This window comes from Lissotriton helveticus, chromosome 3_2 (genome assembly GCF_964261635.1).
Source record: "Lissotriton helveticus chromosome 3_2, aLisHel1.1, whole genome shotgun sequence".
Classification (NCBI taxonomy): Eukaryota; Metazoa; Chordata; class Amphibia; order Caudata; family Salamandridae; genus Lissotriton; species Lissotriton helveticus.
In genome coordinates this window covers 468733783-468754798 of record NC_136062.1, presented here as the reverse complement: position 1 = coordinate 468754798, position 21016 = coordinate 468733783, and the positions used below count along the sequence as shown (strand labels likewise).

The following is a 21016-nucleotide window of genomic DNA, read 5'->3' as shown; positions in this document are numbered from 1 at the left end:
TCGTGATCCGGTCTGTCTCGTCCCATTACCAGGATGTCGTCCTGAAACTATTGGACTCCATCGGTGTCTTTGAATAGTTGGTGCATCAATTTTTGGAACACCGCAGCCGCCGAGGCTAGCCCGAACGGCATGCGGCGGAACTGGTAGCACCCGAATGGGGTGATGAAGGAAGTGAGCTTTCGGCTTTCCGGATGCAGGGCGATCTGGTGGTAGGCGGAGGTCAAGTCTATTGTGGAATACCATTTGACTCCCCTGGTTCTGGCTAGCATTTCCTCAATCCGGGGCAAGGGGAACTTTTCCACCACTATGCTCTTGTTCAATTCGCGTAGGTCGACACACAGCCTGATCTTCCCGCTTGGCTTCTTCACTACCACTAGGGGCGCGAGCCACTCCGCGCACGTGATGGGTTCGATGATCCCTTTCCTTTCCAGATCCTGTAGTTCTTCTTGCACTGCGTCCCTCACCGCCAGAGGTACATTCCTCACTTTGTGGGCGACCGGTACTGCATCGTCCTTCAAGACTATCTTGTGCGCAAATTTCTCCATCCTTCCAACTGTGCCTCTGAATACCTTGGGGTACTCTTCTTTCCATTTGTCTAGGTCAGGCCAGGTTCCCGGTTCTGTGAGTAGTATCTGTTCCTTGCCCCCTGGGTCCAGCTTGATGCCCAGGTCGCCTTGGTCGAGCCATCCTAGGACCGAGGGTCCTCTCTCAGATATGTACAGTTTGCAGAACGCTGACCGGCCTCTGAACTGAAAATCTAATGGTCTGAATCCTGCCATGGGAATGCGGTCCCCGTTGTACGTCACTGGGCGGATGTCCAGCTTCTCCAGTTCTGGGCCTAGGTGTGGTGCAAAACTCTCCTCCCACACCGCTCTTTGGATGATGGTGTAGGGTGAGCCGGTGTCAGCCACGACCTTTATCGGTATTCTGCCAATCAGCATCTCCAGGACCGGTTTCATCGTTCTCTTGCCATCAACGTTCAACACCTGGCCATCTACGCTTAGTGCTTTATCTTCTATGTAGATGATGGTGACAACGTCTTCCTCTGCGCCCTCTTCTTGTTCTTCGCTGTCCTGTCCGACATACTTCACCATGCTCTTCGAGGACTTCCTCCGACACACCTTCTCATAGTGGCCCACTATCCCGCAGTACAAACATTTGGCGCGGAATGCTGGGCACTTCCTGTCGTGCGCCTCGTGCGACCAGCTCCCGCACCGATAGCATGGTTTCTTGCTACTTCCGGTTGTTTCCCTGGAGGGCCTGGGTTGCCTTGCCATTTGTTGGGTCCCTTTGCCGCCAAACCCTTGTTCTTGTAGTCCCTGCGGGGCTCCTCCTCGTCTATTCTGTTCACCATGGTGTTGGGGGCTGTCTCTTTCCTCGTTGCTTCCGCACACCTGCGCGCCAGTTCTGCCCTTTTGACTATTACCATCACCTCCTTTAGGGTGGTGTCCCCACTGGCCCACAACTTGTCCTGCACCGCTGTGCTCGTGGTATGCATCACCACCTGGTCTTTGATGAACTCCTCTTCCCAATTATCATACTTGCACGTGGCCGCTAGTCTCTTCAAGGCCGCAACATATTCCTCTACTGTCTCTCCCGGGCGTTGTTTCCTTTGCTGGAAATTGAACCTGTCCACTGAAACACACACCGCCGGCCTGTAGTGCTCGTTCAGGTCTTCGATGGCATGGGCATACACGTCCCCGTCGGTGCTCCCTCTTTCTTTTGGCACTAGGCTTTTGTAAATTCTCAGGCCTTCTGGGCCCAGGTTGAGCAATAATATGCGTTTCTTCCTCTTGGGGTTGAATTGTTCTTCATTCTCATCCTCCAAGACTCCTATGAAATTATCGGTATATTCCCTCCAGTCTTCCCACTTCATAAGCGGTTCTCCTGGTCTGGGCAGGAACTGCACTGGCGCCATCGCGTACCCTGCCTGCGCACTCATTTTCTCGCCCTTGATCGTGGGATGCGCACTCGCTTGGCCCCTGGAACTACCTGGCGTGTTGTCCCGCTCTTCCTTGCTTGTTTGCACTTGGGGACTGCCTTCTTCCGCCCCCTCAATCTTGCCTGGGGGATCCAGCGCGGTGTTCCCTGTCTGGTGGGTCGTCGCGTGCTCAGGCGCGCTTGGTCCTCAGCTTCTCTGGGGCTTGGGCTACCCCTCCGGGCAGGTGATGCTGTCCTTAGGCTATGCAGGGCTCTGCCACGCTCTTCAGGGTATTGTACCTGTGTTGGGGCTGCTGGTCACTTCTCGACCTCCTGCTCCTCCTGTCGACAGGTTTTCCCGTGGTTCTTGTCCACGCTGCGTGCCCTCTAGCCACCGGTAGCTGCTGTTTTTTTTTTTGTTTGTTTTTTTTCCGGTGGACTGGTTCTCTGCGGGGGGTCTAGTATCCAACCCTCGTCGCCATTGTAGTGGGTGTGGTTATCCCCCCAATGAGGACGCTGCAACTTCTGTGGTTGAACCGGACTTTATTAATTATATCAGCCCTGAAGAGCGCCGAGCCGCAGCTGCCGTCTGTCGGCTATTCGCGCTCTGAATCCGCGCTGCGCGTGCACCCTAAACATGGCGGCCGCACGTCACGTCTGTACGTGACGTGCAACAACTAGACAGCACCGCTACAGTAACCAGCTTTTTGACAAGTTAGGATTGATGAGTTAAACTTCTCACCCTCCTGTGTTTGTTCCTCTCACGCAATGTACTTGGAATAGCAGCTTCGACAATGTGCTGCATTCACTGTCCCAGAACAGATGCTCACTGGTGCTCGTTTAAAATTCTCCAATTTCTTCCGGTTAAGATCACAGTATATTTTAAAAAGTGCGCACTGTAATGGCTGTTGGATACAACCATGTATAAGAAACTGATGCTGCTATGAGAATATTGGAAAGGAAAGACTGGGAATATTGGTGATTGTATGTGTGTGTGCATGTGTATGCATATGTTTAAGAGAGGGTTTGTGAGTCCGTTTGCCCCCCTCCACATGTAGTGATCTTTAGTAGTGGCCAGAGAGACTTCTATATCATCCAGCAGCCATAATAGTGGGACTAGTTCAGCCGAGGGTACCTGTGGTATAATGGTGGTGTTTCTTATGGAATCCAAGGCTTAGTGATGTCCTCTATGGCATAATGCTTGCCTTGGACTAAAGATGAACATTAATGGCATATTGTGGGCATCCTTGGCACCTTTGTGTTCTGCCATTATAATGCTAGCCAATGTATAATAGTGGCAATCCTTGCCATATTGGGGGTATCTATGGCAGAGAATTGCTCACCTCTGGCATATTGTGGGTAAGTGATATCATAATGTCCATGAGATGTTGTTGCCTACCCATGATACAATACAGGGCATAGAACAATGGTGGTATTTCTTGCCATATTCTGAGCACCTATCAAACGTTACACAACAATGTATGCCTCAGGCAGAATTATACTACTAGCATAATGATGGCATCAACAATCGGTAACTTGCAGGTTAAGTTGCATTGAATCCGAGGAGGAGGAAGGTGGTGCGGGTCCCAGGACCAAGTCACGACAGTCAGTTCGACTTTACCTGGCTTGAGAAGCCCAGGTGCAGAGTTGTCTTGGCTGTCCGTGGTGCTTTAGCGAGAGCCTCTGGGGAAGGGGCGAGGTGAGGATACAGGTGGAAAAATCAACAACGTTACCACTGCAAAAGTTGGGTGATGGTGTTGGGCTTTCCCTCGAGTTGCAGTGAAGGTATTAGTTGCCAGACTTGTCATCAACAAGCTTTGGCAGCAGTAAGGTCAGCAATAAATTGTTTCAGCATCTGGGATAAAACTGTAGCTGCCTGAAACTTGCTGTGGGTCAGGACTTCATTTCCCACAATGCACTGGACTACTTTCAGGTGATCCCTCGGAGAGCTCGATTGTCAGCAATTCTTTGGTTCCGGAACGTTGTTGTACCTGCGGTGTGCAGGGAACTTGTGCCACTAGTCCAGGGAAGTCTGATTTGCCTTTGGCTTTCAAGGGGGTCCCTCTGTTGTCGTAATAATGAAATACCATTGGAACATGACTATGTTTAACATTTTAGTTCATTTATCTATAACGAAAAATCTAGTTTATAGGAAAATGTATATTTTCAGAAACTGGGAAGCTGATGTCTGAGGACAAAATAATTGCTATTTATGATGGGTTTTGATATTTATTTCTGATGTTTGTTCCTTGGTGCCTGAGGGCACTTTACGATGGCTGTTATTTCTTGACTGGTAAAGGCATTTCATAATCTGTGTTAATCGTTTTATAATGGTAGAACTATTGTTTTCTGAGACATAAACCTCTAAGATTGGTAATGGTAACTCCTCTGTATGAGCCTTTAAAATGTGTCACCCTCTTCTGCCTATGGCCTGAAGATGTCTTTTCTATAGAATACCACCTTTTTTTTAACACGGTCCCTTGCAAATAGAGTAGATATTCAGTCATAGAGTATGACCGACTGACAGACTCAGAGAGGTAGTGGTGGAATATTTTGTTCTGATTCCTTACTCAGTTTTCTCTGCCCTGTCTCTATAGGGGATGCATTCAAAGCCCTGATCCAATGGGTATTCATGTCGTTTCATAGAGGTAAGGAGAAAGAATGTGGTAGAGAAAAGTGCAGACCGGGAGCGCAAGATTGGAAGATGTGAAATGGACAGTGGCCTAAATGTCCCATTGTACGCTGACGATCTCCGCAAAGCTCATACTCTTTCAACTCAAAGCCCTCCATCAAGCATATTACTATCCTACTAGATTGTGGAAGTTGTGGAGGACACCTAGCTCAACAAATACAAAGGGGCGCTCTTCTCTGTGATTTGGACATGCTCCGTTATCAATGATACTGGCAAGAGATTTATGGAACCCTGGTGAAAATTCTTGGACGGAGTATTTCATTGGATCCTAAGCTTCCACTTGGCATCATGGAAGAATGGGGGAAACCGGTGCCTCTCATTCTTTGCTGGGTGTAGGCTTCTAATAGCTAGGAGGGACACAGGGGCGTAACACAAGCCCCCGCAGACCCCGCGTTGCGGAGGGCCCCCCGGGCCCCACACTGTAATACATGCATCATGATTCATTGATGTTGATTTTTTTTAATGGACGGTCCGTACGCTATGCGCACTGGGGGCACCCCCGTGCCCGGCTCTGACAAAATAGTGCACTGCGCGGGCCCCGGCCGGGGCCCTGCGAGTCTTAGAAATGGTGCAGGGGCCCCGGCTAGGGCCCCTGGAGTCTTAGAAATGGTGTTGTGGCCCCGGCCGCCGGGGCCCGTGAGTGAGGCACTTCTGCTTCAGTATATTGTCTGGGCCCTGGCCCATCCGGGACCCTGAGGCTCTTGAGGACTGGTGCGGGAGCCCCGACCGGGGCCCCTGAAATTGTTACATGGTACGGGGCCCCGGCGAGGGGCCCCTGAGTCTTAATGGTGCGGGTGTGGGCAGGACTCCCTGCGCGGGCCCCGCCCCCGAGTCTCTTAAATGGAGTGGATGGTCATGGACGGTGTCGGTGCGGGGCAGCGGGGACCCCGGCCGGGGCCCCTGAGGCACATATAAATGGTGCGTGGGCCCCGGCCAGGGTCCTGAGGGTCTTCAGAAATGGTGCCGGGCCGCCCCTGAGCCGGCTCTCTTTCTAGTATTTACAATCAATGGTGGCGGGACAGGGTGGGTGCGCGGCGCGCACTTGTTTACTCCTCCTGACTTTCACTTTCCGCCTTCCGGGACGCGTATGCGCGTGGGGGGAGGGCGCAGGGCTGGCTGGTGACCAATGCTCTCATTACATTTATCGGGGGACAGTTACAACACATGCGCATTGCGCAATGAGCTCAACACACACGCAATAAAAAATGCGCGTTACAGTAAGGTGTGGCATCAGGGGCGCGCAACCGCATAGCCAAGAGAAGACAAAGCCACGCTCAGGTCAAGACTGTCCGAAGTCCGTCACCGGCGGGGCCTTTATTTACAATAATTTAAATTGCCCGGCCCCGGCCCCTACCTGGCTGGCCTTGCGCTGCCCCCCTTCCCCCTCAGCCCCTACCTGCCTTCTGCCCATCCGCTCGCCTCGCATTGTGCCGCCCTAACTCTGAGGTGAAGCCAAGGCCCAGCAGGCCCCCAGCCCTCAGGTCATGTGAGTGAGTCTCGTGACGAGTCATGCAGTGAGACCCTGGCGTGTTGTAGAACGTTAGGCGCAGAAACGGCTATGACATGTGAGTGATACTGTGGGGTACTGCTGCTGCAGCTACTCATAGACAGTAGACTGGGACTCATGAGCATTGGAGTGCATGAGACGAGTGAGTGAGGCCTAGGACAGCTGTGGTGTAAGTGTGTGCGAGACTCAAAGAGGTGCACCCGTCAGCCATACCAAGAGGCCGGGAGTTATTGCAGCGAGTCAGTCAGGCAGAGGCAAGTGGGGGGGGAGTTGGGGGGAGGGAGTGCTACTTTTGAATCCGTGAGTCTCGGAAATAATGTAGGACATCAGTGGGAGACTGGCAGATGTGCTGTCAGTTAACCAGAGGGGGTGTTACTCTGTATTTCAGCCGGGCATGAGACTCCGCAGTGGTTCCGATCCATCCTGCAACACTCTGAAGGCCTCACCATGCGATAAAGAGGAACGCTGCATCTTGTCAATGAGTGGCTCTCGAGTGTGATTGGGTGAGTCAAAAAGCTGCAGCCAGTAAGCCAAGGTTACTAAGAACCAGTGACGTAGCCAGTGTGTCACTGTCATGAGACCTAGAGCAAGGAAGGAAACGGGGCAGGGCGGCAGGCAAGTTTGAAATCGGAAAAACCAAGCACAAAAGGACTACGTACTGCTTCGTGGGAAGCTACAAATGGGTCGAGGGGTTTCCTGAAGCTGCACCTTTCTTCTTGTTCAATGATTAGCACTACCAATCAGCTCAAACACTACAGAGCAACCACTCACTTTGCCAAGAAGATCCAATAGATAAACAGAATAGCCTCTCCTATCTGCTACCAAACAGTGATCTGTTGGCCAAGAATTTCATAAAATACTTAAAGAAATTCAGCAATACATCTCTGAGCTATTGCCTCACCAATGCAACCCTAATGATTAACTCCCTTGCCATCCTTTGGCTGACTTGCAGAACCTCAAACACATGTCCAGCCTCCATTTGGTGTCACTTTGCATAAGATTTGCATAAAGACATCACAAAATACATCTACAGGATCGCCATTAGATACTAGTCTTCCAGGTTTATTCAAAGACCCAATGGCACTCCCATGCAATCCAAGGATTTTCTATTCTCTCTACAACAACTCCTTAATTTTAATTAAGTCTATACACCACTTTCTTCAGGTGTGAATTAATTTGCTTATTTGAACGTCAGAAAAACAAATGAACTTAATGTAACATATTTCCACTGATTAAAGTTTTAATTCTAAGTTAATTGAATAGTGATGTGGCATTTATTCTATTTGGTTCTACATTTGAATTAAATATATGAAATGGAGTTACAGTAATATTTGACATAAAACCATTTGGGTTAAATCATTTTGAAAACATTTCCCAATTATTAGCCAAAGTGAAATCTCTGCCCGACTGCCAAATCCCCCCCAGGATTTCTCTGATTCTTTTAATGGGGGCCTAAGAATGTACAAATGAACTGGATGCCACTTTTCTCAAGTGCTCCTGACATTCTAATGCACTATCAATAGACTTGTGGTGTATACCACATCGTCACAGTTAATGCCAGATGGATATATTTCCAAGATGCTTACCGACTTGCTTATGGATAATGAAGGGGCACACTTACAAGGAATGTCTATATGACCTTCAAATGAAACATGCATTGAATTGTAGCAGAGCAGCAGTACTGTATACAGCACTTGCCAATATCAAGCTCACTACATGAACTCACCACCATCAAAACAAATTGTACAACCAACAGAAAGAAACATAAGTGCCAGGACCCAAACCGTCTTTTTGGAGAGCACTGGGCAGAATAAGCAATATATGATCTTTGGTGGATCTGCCATACACATCTACAGCAGATGCTCTTAAACGCCCAACTCAAGAGCACTTGTTTTATTATGCTCTGAAGAATGAAGTGTGAGTCACTCCATTTCGGGTTTGACACTGTTTTATCCATGTTATATGCAGACCTGCAGTGGGTGTTCAGCTTTAAGAGCTTTTTCACTGGCTGTAACACAGATCCCAGCCTTTCCCATCTATGTCCTATTGCCAACTTTGGACCCAGTGGCCATTTATTGTCAACATCTGGTCACTGGCTCAGTCGTTTGTGTCCAATGGGTAAGTGGAAAGCATCATCATAACTAGTGCTCATGGCACACTCTTGGACAATTCTATAGCAGATAAAGATTAATTGGCAACACAAGTTAACCAGTCCAACATCCCCAAGATGTAGTTTCCCATACAAGGCTGACACACATTGCGTTTGTATCAAATTGGTGGTGTATTATGAGTGATTACCTCCTCAATCCCATCCCTTCTGCTATTTCCTTCTTGGTTTTTTTCTGTTATTTTAGAGTTAAATAATCTGCTTTTGACAGTATTGTTGCAAATGGCATAGCGTGTATGTTGAGTGTTTCCCACTTTCTCACTAGAACTTACAGAAAGACAATATAGAGGCATTTCATTTAAATGTTGGAGGTTTCAAATCAAAATATGCTAGATTTCTGGGTGGTAGGGCAAAGTGCTACATGGTGGGCCGCGCCGCCGGGGGGGGCGGGCCTCCATGTGCTTTGCAAGGGGGCCCCCTCAAGTTTCGTTACGCCACTGGAGGGACACCGCGTGTAAGTGGAGAAGCAAGGAGCTCCCAACAATGGCTGAATGGCTCATGGATATGACCCAATGTTTCATAGAGGAGGAGACTGTGTATAAAGCATCAACAGATTTGGGGGCCATAGAGAGCAGCCTCGGCCACGGCAAGGTGTGGAATAATAGAAGGAAGTAAAATGCAAAAGTGAAAGAAATGCTATAAATATTTTTAAACAGAATGGGGCACATGCATCATTGAGACATTTTGCACTTCTTATTTGCGAAAAATACCGAATTGCAAATTAAGAATTGCAAAATGCTATGCATCATTTTTTTCGGTATTTATTTGTGATTCGGTAAAAATCGCAATTTTTACCAAATCCCAAATAAATACCGCAATTCCCATTGATTCCTATGGGCCAAAAGGCCCATAGGAGTCAATGGGAAGGCATTTAGAAATTCGCAATTTGTTGATGCATTCCAAGGGTGCAGGGGGGGGTCCATAGGACCCCCCCCTGCACCCCTGAAATGCATTTGAAAGTGCATGTTTCACACACACATGTCCTAAGGACATGTGTGTCTGTAACATGACAGTTTAAAAAATGCATTTTCTTGCTTTTTGACAGATTTTCGCAAATTACCACGAGGGTCAACCTCGTGGTAATTTGCACTTCCAATTTCAAAATTTGCATTTTTTTTTAAATTGATGCATTGCATTTAAGGAATCGCACAAATGCGATTCCTTAAATGCATTTGCATTTTTAAGAAATGCAAAAAAATACGAATATTGAAAATGAGTTTGATGCATCCCAAAAACGTATTTAGGAAGTGCAAACGGCCGAATTTACCGATTCGCACAGTTTGCACTTCCTAAATAGGTTGATGCATGTGCCCCTTCATACCATGTGAAATTACATACCTACGTTTTATGGACTACCTCTAGTGCCACGGCTCTTAAGGCAGTTTTTGTGTAAAAAGTGCTAAAAAATTTATACACTTACCACTATTTTTCAAAATGTACTTGTGGAGGGTGAAGCCATTGAAAGTTTTTCACACAGTGAAAGTATTACATTGTTTAATGAGTCATGATACAGATTATGCTCTAACAGCCTGATTCATCAAGCTAAATTGCACTTGCAAAGGGCAAGATTCTCAGAATTTTGCCTTTTGCGAGTGCAATTTTTGCATTTGGGATTCATCATCCCAAATGCAAAATTCGCTATTAAAGAATTCGCACATTGGCGAAGAATTGCATTTAAGGAATCTCTATTTGAGATTCCTTAAATGCAATTCATGAATCATTTTAAAATTGCGAAATTGCAATTTTGGGCCGCTATTTACCGAGAGGTCAGACCTCGTGGTAAATAGCAAAAACTTAGAAAAATGCATTTAAATGCATTTTTCTAAGTTGCATGTTACACACACACATGTCCTCTGGACATGTGTGTGCGCAACACCAATGTAAATTACATTTCAGGGGTGCTACAGGGTGTCCTTTGGACACCCCTGCACCCTTGAAATCGCATCCTTATTTGCGATTAGCAAATTGCTAATCGCAAATAAGGAATAACTCCCCTTTCATTCCTATGGGCCTGTAGGCCCATAGGAATGCATGGGGAGTTATTCCTTATTTGCGATTAGCAATTTGCTAATCGCAAATAAGGAACATGTAGGAATCGCAATATTTTTTGCAATTCCTACATGAATCCCGTTTTGCAAGTCCTTAATAGCGATTCCTTATGATTCGCTATTAGGGGCTCGCAAAACGGGAGATTGATGAATCAGGCTGTAAGTGTTCAATTTGGTCCATTAAAAAAATAAAATAATAATTCTCAGACACGGGACTCCTCACCTGCCACACACCTTCAACTCAGATGAAACTATTAAAGCTCACTTCCTTCCCGCAAATGGTTTCAAGGGACTGATTACGAGTCAGGTGACGTGTTATCCCCACCTCCCCCCCGGTGGGATGCTGCTCCTTGTGATCACGAAGGGCCCGGTGTTCCTGCGCCAGGTTTTACTGAGAGCAGTAACCCAGGACCCAAATTCACTGGCTGGAAAGGAACTCCGACTGGTAAAATCATTTGAGCCTCTGGCTGCAATAGCCACCAAGCCTCGTCCACCGAGCCCTTCCAAGCTTTTTTCCAAAACCAGTCTTCAATCCCGGCCCACAGCAAAGAATGATAGCGTTAAACCCCTGGTAATAGTAAATGCAATGTGAAATTCTGCGTCATAATTGATTGTCTGTACAGTTACTCCCCGTTTCGAGGGCTTCAACGGGTAATAGGGGAATTCAATGCAGAGATATAACGTTCATTCTGGCCATTCAGAATCTTCCTATAGAATTCCGCCTCACTCGTTAACATTCCACTGCTATCCGACTTCATCAGCCAACACTCTTTCAGGCTGGCTTCTTTAAAAACCTCCGGCCCCATTTTGAAAGTTCACTAGCCCTACTGGCTTTGGCCCCCACCTGGAAAAGTGTTCTCTCTCTCTTCCCTCCGCTATCCACACAAACTACTGCCTTCACCACCTTTGCCAGCACAAATAATAAAGTGCACTGCAGTCCTTGTCAGATCCACTCTAAAGAAAACACTAAAATCCATACATCTCCATTTCATTGCGTGGGGAGGGGGCTCAAGAGGGCAACAGGCACTCCCTACTTAAACAAGAATAGATGAGGTTGTCCTCGACCAACCCTATGAAGAAAACTTGACTAGGAATGCATCATAACTTTAAGGCAGTGGCCATCATATACTGTGGAAGAAAGACCATATTACAGTAACAACTACAGTAATCAGACATAGAACCAAGACTTCTTGTACAGAGAGGTACTTACCGCATCGCACATTGTTTCCTACTGATGTCTGTAAAGAAAAAGAAAAAAATGATTAACAATAGTAAACTGGAAAAGACAAGCGAATATCTTCTAACTACGAGTAAAAAAGTATTTAATGAAGAATATCAAAATGAAAAAGGCAAGCTAATATCTCCCAACTGCAAGTAAATGAGCTTTTGCGTCATCGTAAAGCACATAACAGCACTGCTATGCCAAAAATCCTGTAGATATGACTTGCTAATTTTCTTTCCCAGTCTGAAGCAGTTTCTCAATCTATGAAGCATGGTTCTGCTCGTAGAGAGTTTTTAACCTGGCTTAAAACAATTTTAATACTAATTTCTGTCCTAAGACGGCCTTAAGAGTGCCATCAACCAAATAACAAGCATTTGCAATGCAATAGGTCTCGCATTTACGAGATTTTGAGCTATTGGCATTGTAAATGACAATGCCTTTTAATTATGTGTTTTGAAAACCTGTAGGCACTTTATACTTCTAGTCCTTGCTTACGAGAAGCAAGGCTGGAGGTAACTGCGCCTTTTTTACTGGCAGCTTTGTTTCTAGTAAGCAAGGACTATTAGTACAAAGTGGGTGTTTACGCACCACTTGCAAATGTTCAAAACACAAATAAGCAGTAAATCAAAGGTGCATGACATGCCACTTAATTTTATTTGCAGTCACATGGTCACTGGAAACGATGTTAGGAGAATATATAAAGGTTCACTGAAGCCAGAAATATATTGAACCCTATTCTTAACTCACCAGCTCAAAAGTTAAGAACACAAAAGGTGGGCAAAGGTCTTAGAAAATAAATGAACAGCCATCTTCAGGGGAGGGGACATAGGAGGGTGACTGTTATATTCAATATCGGTACCCTAATATGGGGTCATGGGAACATCGTACACTTTCCCTACATCAGCACCCGTCATTTCATATGAACGACCTTTATAAGGACATAACTCCAAATAAGGAAAGACTGCCTTGTATGGACATAATGCCATATAAGGTCTGCAGCCTTTTATGGACTAAACCTTTCACCTAGTTCATGGCGAGGGTGGGTTCTGCCCGATCGATACTGCTAAGACGTCATCCTTAGCACATATGAATAATTAATGAGTACACTCTCCAGGAGGTACACTTCACCTCTCCCGTCGACGCACATGGTTTAATCCCCAAATGCCATCTTCATACTGAACAATGGATAACACACGTACATAGACAGTATAAATACAGCACTTCTTGCTATCAGGAAGCAGGAAGGACCCAAGACTTCAAGGCCGACACACTGATCAGAGACACTGCGGCTCCGTCATGACATCGCTCCAGCTGACAGTGGTCTAACCATCCCTTGCCGGGTGTCCAACTCGAGACCAGGATGGAGTCTCACACTCACTATTCAGGTATAGGGGTTGGACTAAATCCTGGTGGGATTCTTGGCTCTTAGATTCTAGGCTATTAGGCTCATTAGCTCTTTCGCCCCTACTCACATGCTAGGTATACTTAGGTACCACTAGACAGGCATTTTAGGAGTACGCACTTTATTTTATAAATGCATTTTATATACATGTATAGGTTGGTGACCATTGCAAAATGGTAGAACAATACTATTTCTTCCTATTCACTGTACTTCTGGCTCTATATCTCTGTTACTGTGTTACATTCGTAACAGCGCACTTATTCTACATGAGAAGAACTACTGTACAATACATTCCTATTGTAAACATGTTTGACTGTTTCTTCTCTGTATCTCCCTGAAAGTAAAAACAAGCAAGCACGAGGGACTGGGTGCAAAGTAATATATTGTTTCCACAAGTCTGAGGTTATTGTGTTCTAAAGTTGCACAAACTAATCTCTCTGATAACAGGAGGAGATTCTAGTGGCACTACGAGCTGGCTAATGCAAACCATATGCTAATATATGCTACAGGGTTGTACACAGAGTCAGTCTGCCACCAGACCCACAGTATATGTTATCCGTAATCGTCGTAGGTCCTGCATGACCGGGTACTTTTTGGGACTACACTACATGACAAGGAATCAACGTGCGGCCACATACCCATCCAAAAGAACTTTACTAAAGATAGTTCTTCGTTCTTCGAATGGATATTGGCTTCCACAAATTCTTTATATGAGCCAATACCCAAGCAACCCTGAAGAAGAAAACCACTAACCAACAAGTTCCCAATCACATTTTGCCTGAATTGGGACAGAGACCTGTCCTGTTCATCCACAATAGTAAGGGTTGGGGGGAAGGGGATGCAGAGAGGCCCAGTTTGCTGCCTAGTGAATACACACTTTTCATGTTCGGTATGCATACATTAATTCAACAGGCAAAAGCTTCTAATTTAGTTCAGAGCTGCTTACAGGTAGCTGGTGAGCTATCAGTCACTCACAAGCTACTTGTTTGAGAAGTCAGTTGTAGTCCTTACCCTGCAGGAAATAGAAGGGTTTGGAGTGGCTGAATTTGGGACAAGGCTTTAACCACGTGATGTCATCAATCGGGGTCAAGAAGTGTGTGGTATCATCTGTGCCTCCCCTTTCATTTTTTTTTTTTCCAAAACAATTTTTATTATTTTCAATTTGGGTGTTAAGACATTGCATAGACGGCACTACACTCTGAGCACCAGAGATATAGTGTACACACAATAACCATCATCATCTAGCAGTAAAGGCAATATGCAGTAGGAACACCCACTCCCGAACTCCCTGCCCCCCAACTCCCATCCCAGTATACTCCCGCCCGGATCCCACCCCTAACCCTTCACAGTGTCAGCACAGTTCGAGAGCTAAACATAATTCAATATCCATGACCGTGCGTGGATCCGTTCACCCCAGGTCCACAAGTGAATGTCCTGCATCAACATCCTGACACGCTGGCGGTTCCAGCCACAGCCCTCTATATTCTGCCCATCTTTTCCAAATTTTAAGGTGCTTTTGGGGGCAGCCCCTGGCAACAAATACCGGACGCTCCAGCCCCATACAGAAGTCTAATCCCCTCTTCCATACCCCTAGCAGGGGAGCCCTCGGATCCTTCCAGGCTCGGGCGATATCACGTTTGGCCACCGTAAGGCCCAAAAGCAATAAGTGGCGTTTGTAGATGTTGCCTCCCACTCGTTCCATAACATGTAAAAGGCCCAGTTGTGGGGAGCGGGGGAGGTCCCATCCCAGCACCTCAGACAGGCAGTCCCAGACACCAGTCCAAAATCTCACAAGTTTATCACACGCCCACACCGTATGCACAAAGGTGCTGACCTCACGGCCACACCGCAAGCAATCCGGGGAGGCTATCAGGCCCGTCCTCCACAATCTGTCTCTAGTATAGTAGGCCCTGTGTAAATATTTAAACTGGATAAAGCGCAGACGGACCGCTATTGCTGCCCCCTTCGGGGCTTCCAAGGCTTCCCTCCAGTCCTCTTCTTCTAGGTCTCCTATATCCCTCTCCCAAACAGACCTCAGGCCATCCAGAGAAGAAGAGCAATGCGTGACCAGTGTTTGATATATACTGGAAATTTTCTTCGTGTCTATCTCACCCATAAAGACCTTAGCTTCTAGCGGGCTGAATTCAGGCAATGAGTCTAGGCCAACCAGGGATGGAGACAAGGCGTGCCGGAGCTGCAGATAGCGAAAGAACTGAGTTGGGGGCATATCATATTCCTCTCGCAGGGCTTGGAACGTCTTTAGAGTCGTACCTTTCATTACGTGGCCTAGGGCCGATATACCTATTGCATCCCAACCATTAAAACCCCTTAGGGACGCCAGCGCCGGCAGTCGCCCATTGTGCCATAGGGGAGTCTCTCTCGTCAGTTTGTTCCACCACCCCATGCGACGCAGGGCCCCGCGCCAAACTCGAAAGACCACCTGGGTGACCTCCGGAAGCCTCTTCGGCGCCGCTGCTGAGTACAGGATGGTATGTAACGTTGCTGGGTCCATCAAAAACCTCTCAAGGGCATAGGTCGGATCGCTCCGATCCCCATACCACCATTCGTTGAGTATCAACAGGTGGGACGCTTGGTAGTAGGACAGAATGTCCGAAGTGGCTAGCCCCCCGCAGTAAGTGGAAAGAAAACATGTGCGGAGCGCTACTCTCGCTACCCCACCCACCCAAAGAAACTGGCTCAGCGCCGAGTTCACTCGACGAAACCATTCCAGTGGAATAGGGTACGGATGGTTCTGTAATTGGTACAGTAGGCGTGGGAGAGCCACCATTTTAAAAATGGCAGAGCGGCCGTAGATGTTCAAGGGCATTCTGGACCAAGTCGTCATGTCCGAGCGCACGCGGTCCCACACAGGCAGTACATTTCGAGCCCACGAGACCCCTGGGATGTCTGTGAGGAAGACCCCCCAGGTATTTAATTCCTCCAGCAGCCTCCTGCAAGACATCTGCCCAGGGCCCCAGACTCCCGCGATCTCCCAGCGTCCATAGCGTAGACTTCCGCAGGTTCAGGCAAAGGCCCGACATCTCCCCAAAACGCATAATTTCAAGGACTCTTGGTCCCGACCTGTTTAAATCCGTAAGGAAGAAAAGGACGTCATCGGCCTAAAGCGCTATTCTGTCAGAAGGTCCCGTGACCCATTCCACACCTCGGATTTGCGCATCAATTCGCACCCATACCGCCAGCGGTTCCATCGCAAGGGCGAACAGATAGGGCGAGAGAGGGCAGCCCTGGCGGGTGCCCCGGCCTATATGGAAGGGGCTGGACACCGCTCCCGCTACTCTCACGGATGCAGTTATGTCGGTGTATAATAGCTGAACGTAGGAAAGAAAACGGGGCCCCAGGTTCAGGCGAGACAGGAGGGCACGTTGATAGACCCAACTCAGGGAGTCAAACGCCCTGTCAATGTCCGCCAGGAGAAGCGCCGCCGGAGTCCCGGCCGCTCGGGCCGCCTCCACCACCACCTGAGCCCGCCTGATATTATGGCGTGTTGCCCTGCCGGGCATGAATCCGGCCTGGTCCGGGTGGACCAGGTCTGCTATGTAGGGGAGCAGACGATTAGCTAAGGCCTTTGCTAGCAACTTTGCCTCCACGTTCAGGAGCGAGATCGGCCTGTAGGACTCATGTCGTTCAGGGGGCCTCCCAGGTTTACAGAACACCACAATTTCGGCATGTCGCCAATCCGCCGGAAGGCGCCCGCTGTCCCTGGCCGCCTCCAACGCTCGCTTATAGTAGGTTCCCAACTGAAGATGGAACATCTTCATGAATTCACAGGGAAAGCCGTTGGGCCCCGGGGCCTTGCCAGTGTTAAGTCCTCCCAGCGCCGTGCCCAGCTCCTCGGCCGACAGCGGAAGGTCAAGCACGGCCCGCCCTGCATCCGACAACGCTCGTGGCGGGAGATCCGCTAGGAATTTGTCTACATCCTCCACCGGGAGAGACTCCCGAGGAGTATATTGGGCTGCGTAGTAGCGCGCAAAGCTGCCCGCAATAGACGGTGGGGCCGTTACCGCTTCACCCGCCTCATCACGGAGGCTCGGCAAGGATTGCGCCTGAAACGTAGTCTGGCAGAGCCGATACAGCATGGCGCTAGATTTGTCCCCCCACTGGTAGATCCTACTCTGTGTAGCTAACCAGAGCTGACAAGCCTCGTCCATCAACAAGGAGGTGTAGGTTTGCTGCTGAAGGAGCAGTTGTCTCACGGCATCAGCATCATTTCCAGTCGTACACCTCTCCTCCAGGTCCCGGACCTTGTGAGCTGCATCAGTGAGCGCCTCCCTGCGGGCCACTCGGGCTGCGGCACACCAGGCAATATCCACTTCCCGGAGCACAGGCTTTAATGCTTCCCAGAGGGTCACCGCATCGGTTTCTGGCCTATCGTTATCGTCCCAGTAATGGGCTATCGTGGTCCTCATACAAGACTGGTAATCTGCTTGCTGTAAGTGCCAGGTGGAGAGGCGCCATCGAAATGGCTGTCGTCTCCTGTCAAGGTGAATGTCCATTAAGACCGGGTAGTGATCAGACAAACCACGCGGGAGGATGGAAGTGGAGGCCACCCGCTCTATCCAACTCTGGGGGACAAATAAGTAGTCAAGTCTTGAGAACGACCCATGGACAGCAGAGACATAGGTGTATTCACGGCTATGCACATGTTGATACCTCCACGCATCAATCCAGCCCATCCCCTGCACCATGCTCTTTAACCTAGTCAGGGTATCAGATAGGTGGCCCCCTCCCGGCTTGTGGCGATCCACGCTTCCATTCATCACGTCATTCCAATCACCACCTATGATTGCCAACACACTCGGGATTTCAGCCCACACATCAAATAGCTTCTCGACAAGGGCTTCCTGCAGAGGAGGTGGGGCATACACACTTCCAAAGACCATAGATTCGCTCCCCACTTTTCCTTTGACAAAAACATACCTGCCATATCTGTCCACCCACTGTGCTTCGTGAGAATAGGACAGTCTACGGTGGACAAGGATCGCAACCCCCCGTGACCCCCGCACAAAGCCAGCATGATACACCTGCTGATAACCATAGCGCTGTAGGCTCAAAGTCTTGGAGCCCAGGAGGTGTGTCTCTTGTAGGAGTAGCACGTCTGCCCTTTCTTTCTTTCCCAGTTGCAAGACCACACCCCTCCTAATTTTGCCAAGCATCCCCCGTACATTCCAGCTCACGACTCGCAGGGATGCCAGCAGGGATGCTATGCCATGGGTGTCACCCACCATCAGGAGGCATGTAAAACAAGGCCCCTGGGTCCCATGGATCGCACACACACATAGGAATTTAAGCGAACTCGAATAGACACTGTGTTAAAACAAGTCACCCCAACTGCCCCACCTCCCCCCTCCACCCCGCTGCCCCCCTGCTCCCCTCCCGCAACCCCTCCTTCCCCCCAACTCCCCCAACCAGACCCCCAACCACCCCTCCACCCCCCCCACCCCATACCTCACCAACATGGTCCCAACCCACATGTCCCATATACACAGATTACACGGAGCACACAATGAAATGGGAAGTCATAAGGAAGAACTTTTCTTCCGGTGCAGCCATGATCCATTAGGAGAATTCGTAGCCCCATGGCCAGGATGTGCGGCGTGGCGCAGGACCTCAGGACGCCGATGTTGGATTATCCACCTCCTCAGCCGCCCCGGCCTCCTCTGTGTGTGGAGGGCGACTCTTCTGGGAGCGCGAGCGCCAGTTGCTTCTGCTGCGTGACCTCCGGGGATTTCTCGAAGGTCCACCTGTAGACGAAGAGTCGGAGTCCCTGCCCGGAGGAGTATGCACCCTAATGCGAACTGTTTCATCCGTCCAAGCAAAGACCTCCTCTGGTGAGTTAAAGAATTGTGTCCGGGATTGGAAGACCACTCGGAGGCGTGCTGGGTATAGCAGGGCATATTGAATTTTCAGTTCTCGCAGGCGCGCCTTTGCCGCAGTGAAGGATTGCCTTTGTTGCTGCACTAGCTTAGTATAGTCAGGAGAAATGAGAATCTTATGATTGTCATACATCAGAGGTTCCTTCACTCGCGCCTGTCGCAGGATAACATCCCGGTCGTGGTAATTGAGCAGTTTGGCGATCACAGGCCGAGGACGGGCCCCCACAGGTGGTTTCGGGAGTAATGCTCGGTGCGCCCTCTCAACCACAAAGCAGCGCGACAGGGATTCCCGGGGGAGCCACCCCTCCAACCAACGGGTCAGAAAGTCCGCCATGTTCCCCTTCTCACTCTCCTCCGGAAAGCCCACAAAGCGTAGATTGTTTCTCCGGGACCGACCTTCTGCATCTTCAACCCTGAGCGCCAGGCCCTTCTGTATGCCCTCCATGGAAGCCACCTTCTTCTTTAGGATTACCACATCGTCTTCAACCTCGGTGATCCTGGTCTCGGTTTCAGTAATGCGGGCCACAGCATTGCGCAGGTCCTGCCGGAGCAAAGTAACATCAGCACCCACGGCCCCAATTTTAGCGTCTAGCATGTCTCGGGATTGCGTGATGGCCGCCATGAGTGCCGCGTTGTCAGGGTCCGATCCCTGTGAGCCTCCTGCGGCCCCGGCCCCGCCACTCGGCCCCGTGAACTTGTCAATGGGGCCTTGTTTCGCAGTGTTGCCGCTATTGCCACCTCTCGTCATGGCGAACCACGGACCCAGGAGGGTAGTCCAATCAGGCCGCGGGGGCACCAGACAAACCCCCTTCTCACTCCGAGTACGGGCCGCCGGTTGCCGCCACCCGGCCCTGGTATGCGCCACAGAAGAACAGACGATCCTCGCAAAGGGGCACTGCAGCACTCACCAGCCCCAGGAATAGCGCCAGCAGGCAGGATAGAGGGTCGAGCGTCACCTGTTTACAGGCAGGGGTAGAGGCGCCAGCACCCAGGCCATCGCACACCCCGCAGGTCGCTGGGGGGGGGGCCCGGTCAGTGATGGTCGGAGGGGCAAGCGTGGTGAGCTCCTCACCCTTCTCGGGTCTCCAGGCTTCCGTGGTCCGACTAGGCCGCCGAGTGAGAGTAGGCCCGGTCGAGGGTGCTACCCCTCCCCCCGCGGTGTCTCTTGCTCGAGCTGGCGACTTACCCGGCTCCCGATCACGGATCCGCCTCCAGAGTGTGTCAAGATCCGCAGCAGCCGCCGGCGGATCGCCGTGTAGCGTCGGGTCCGTCCGCTGCCAGAGATGAGGTCCGGCGAACCCCGTCTCCTCCGCCCGCTACTTCGGTGCACTTCCGGCTGGGCTCGAGGAAGCGCAAGGCCCCGGCTCTCCCGAGCGGTGCGGGCCCCGCAGCCTTCCGATTCAGATCTTCAGCGTGGATGCCGCAAATGACCCCAAAACACCACCGGAGCTTCCCCAGCACTGTTGGAGGCCAGGCGCTTCACCAGGACGGTAGTGGGTCGGGGCGCTGCAGGATATTCAGGCAGGATATTGCGCCGGCGGGACAGAGCTCTTTAGAGTGCGTCCGCCATGATCGCCGCCTTGGCCACGCCCCCTCCCCTTTCATTTTGGTGACTGGACGTTCATGGTTTGAACAAGGATGACAACGTATAACAGAGAAGAGGAGTGTGGAAAGGAACAGGTAAAACAGAGAAGAAGAGACTTGCTTAGAATGAGCACTGGCTAGGCAGAAGGAGGATGAGTGGATAATTGTGTGAATGAGTGGGTGGGTGGATGGATGAACAATTGATGGATGGAATGGAGTGAAGGCTAGACGATAGATGGGTGGTTGGGATAGTCCTGAAGGTATTACTTGGGCAGTTGATAATCACAGGTAGGCAGCATGAAATGGAACCTGTGGAGAGCATTGTCTTACATTTGAAATGTGGCTTCACCTATACTGCTTGATTCTGAGGATGTGCTCTCTGAGCTGAGAATCGGCACTGAAATAAAACATAAAAAGGCAACAATAAAAAGCCGGGAAAAGGCAGATGAGTGTATTTCCTCTGGAAACAGGAACAAAAATCGGAAGTATAATTCAGAATCTTTATTTGTTTATTGAGAAACAGCAAAGCAATGTCAGAAAAGGTGCTGAGAAAAAGTCAGCCAAGATGCCATTCCTTAGA

At 49.5% G+C, this 21016-nt stretch overlaps 1 protein-coding gene across 1 annotated transcript in view; it reads right to left on the bottom strand.

The window, feature by feature from the left end:
* The window catches only part of LOC144826068 (astacin-like metalloendopeptidase), a 489262-nt gene that overhangs the window by 387923 nt on the left and 80323 nt on the right, over positions 1-21016 (bottom strand). The window contains exon 2 of the mRNA XM_078684379.1: positions 11545-11572. Coding sequence (XP_078540505.1) covers positions 11545-11572 — 28 coding nt within the window. The remainder of the gene's footprint in view (positions 1-11544; positions 11573-21016) is intronic.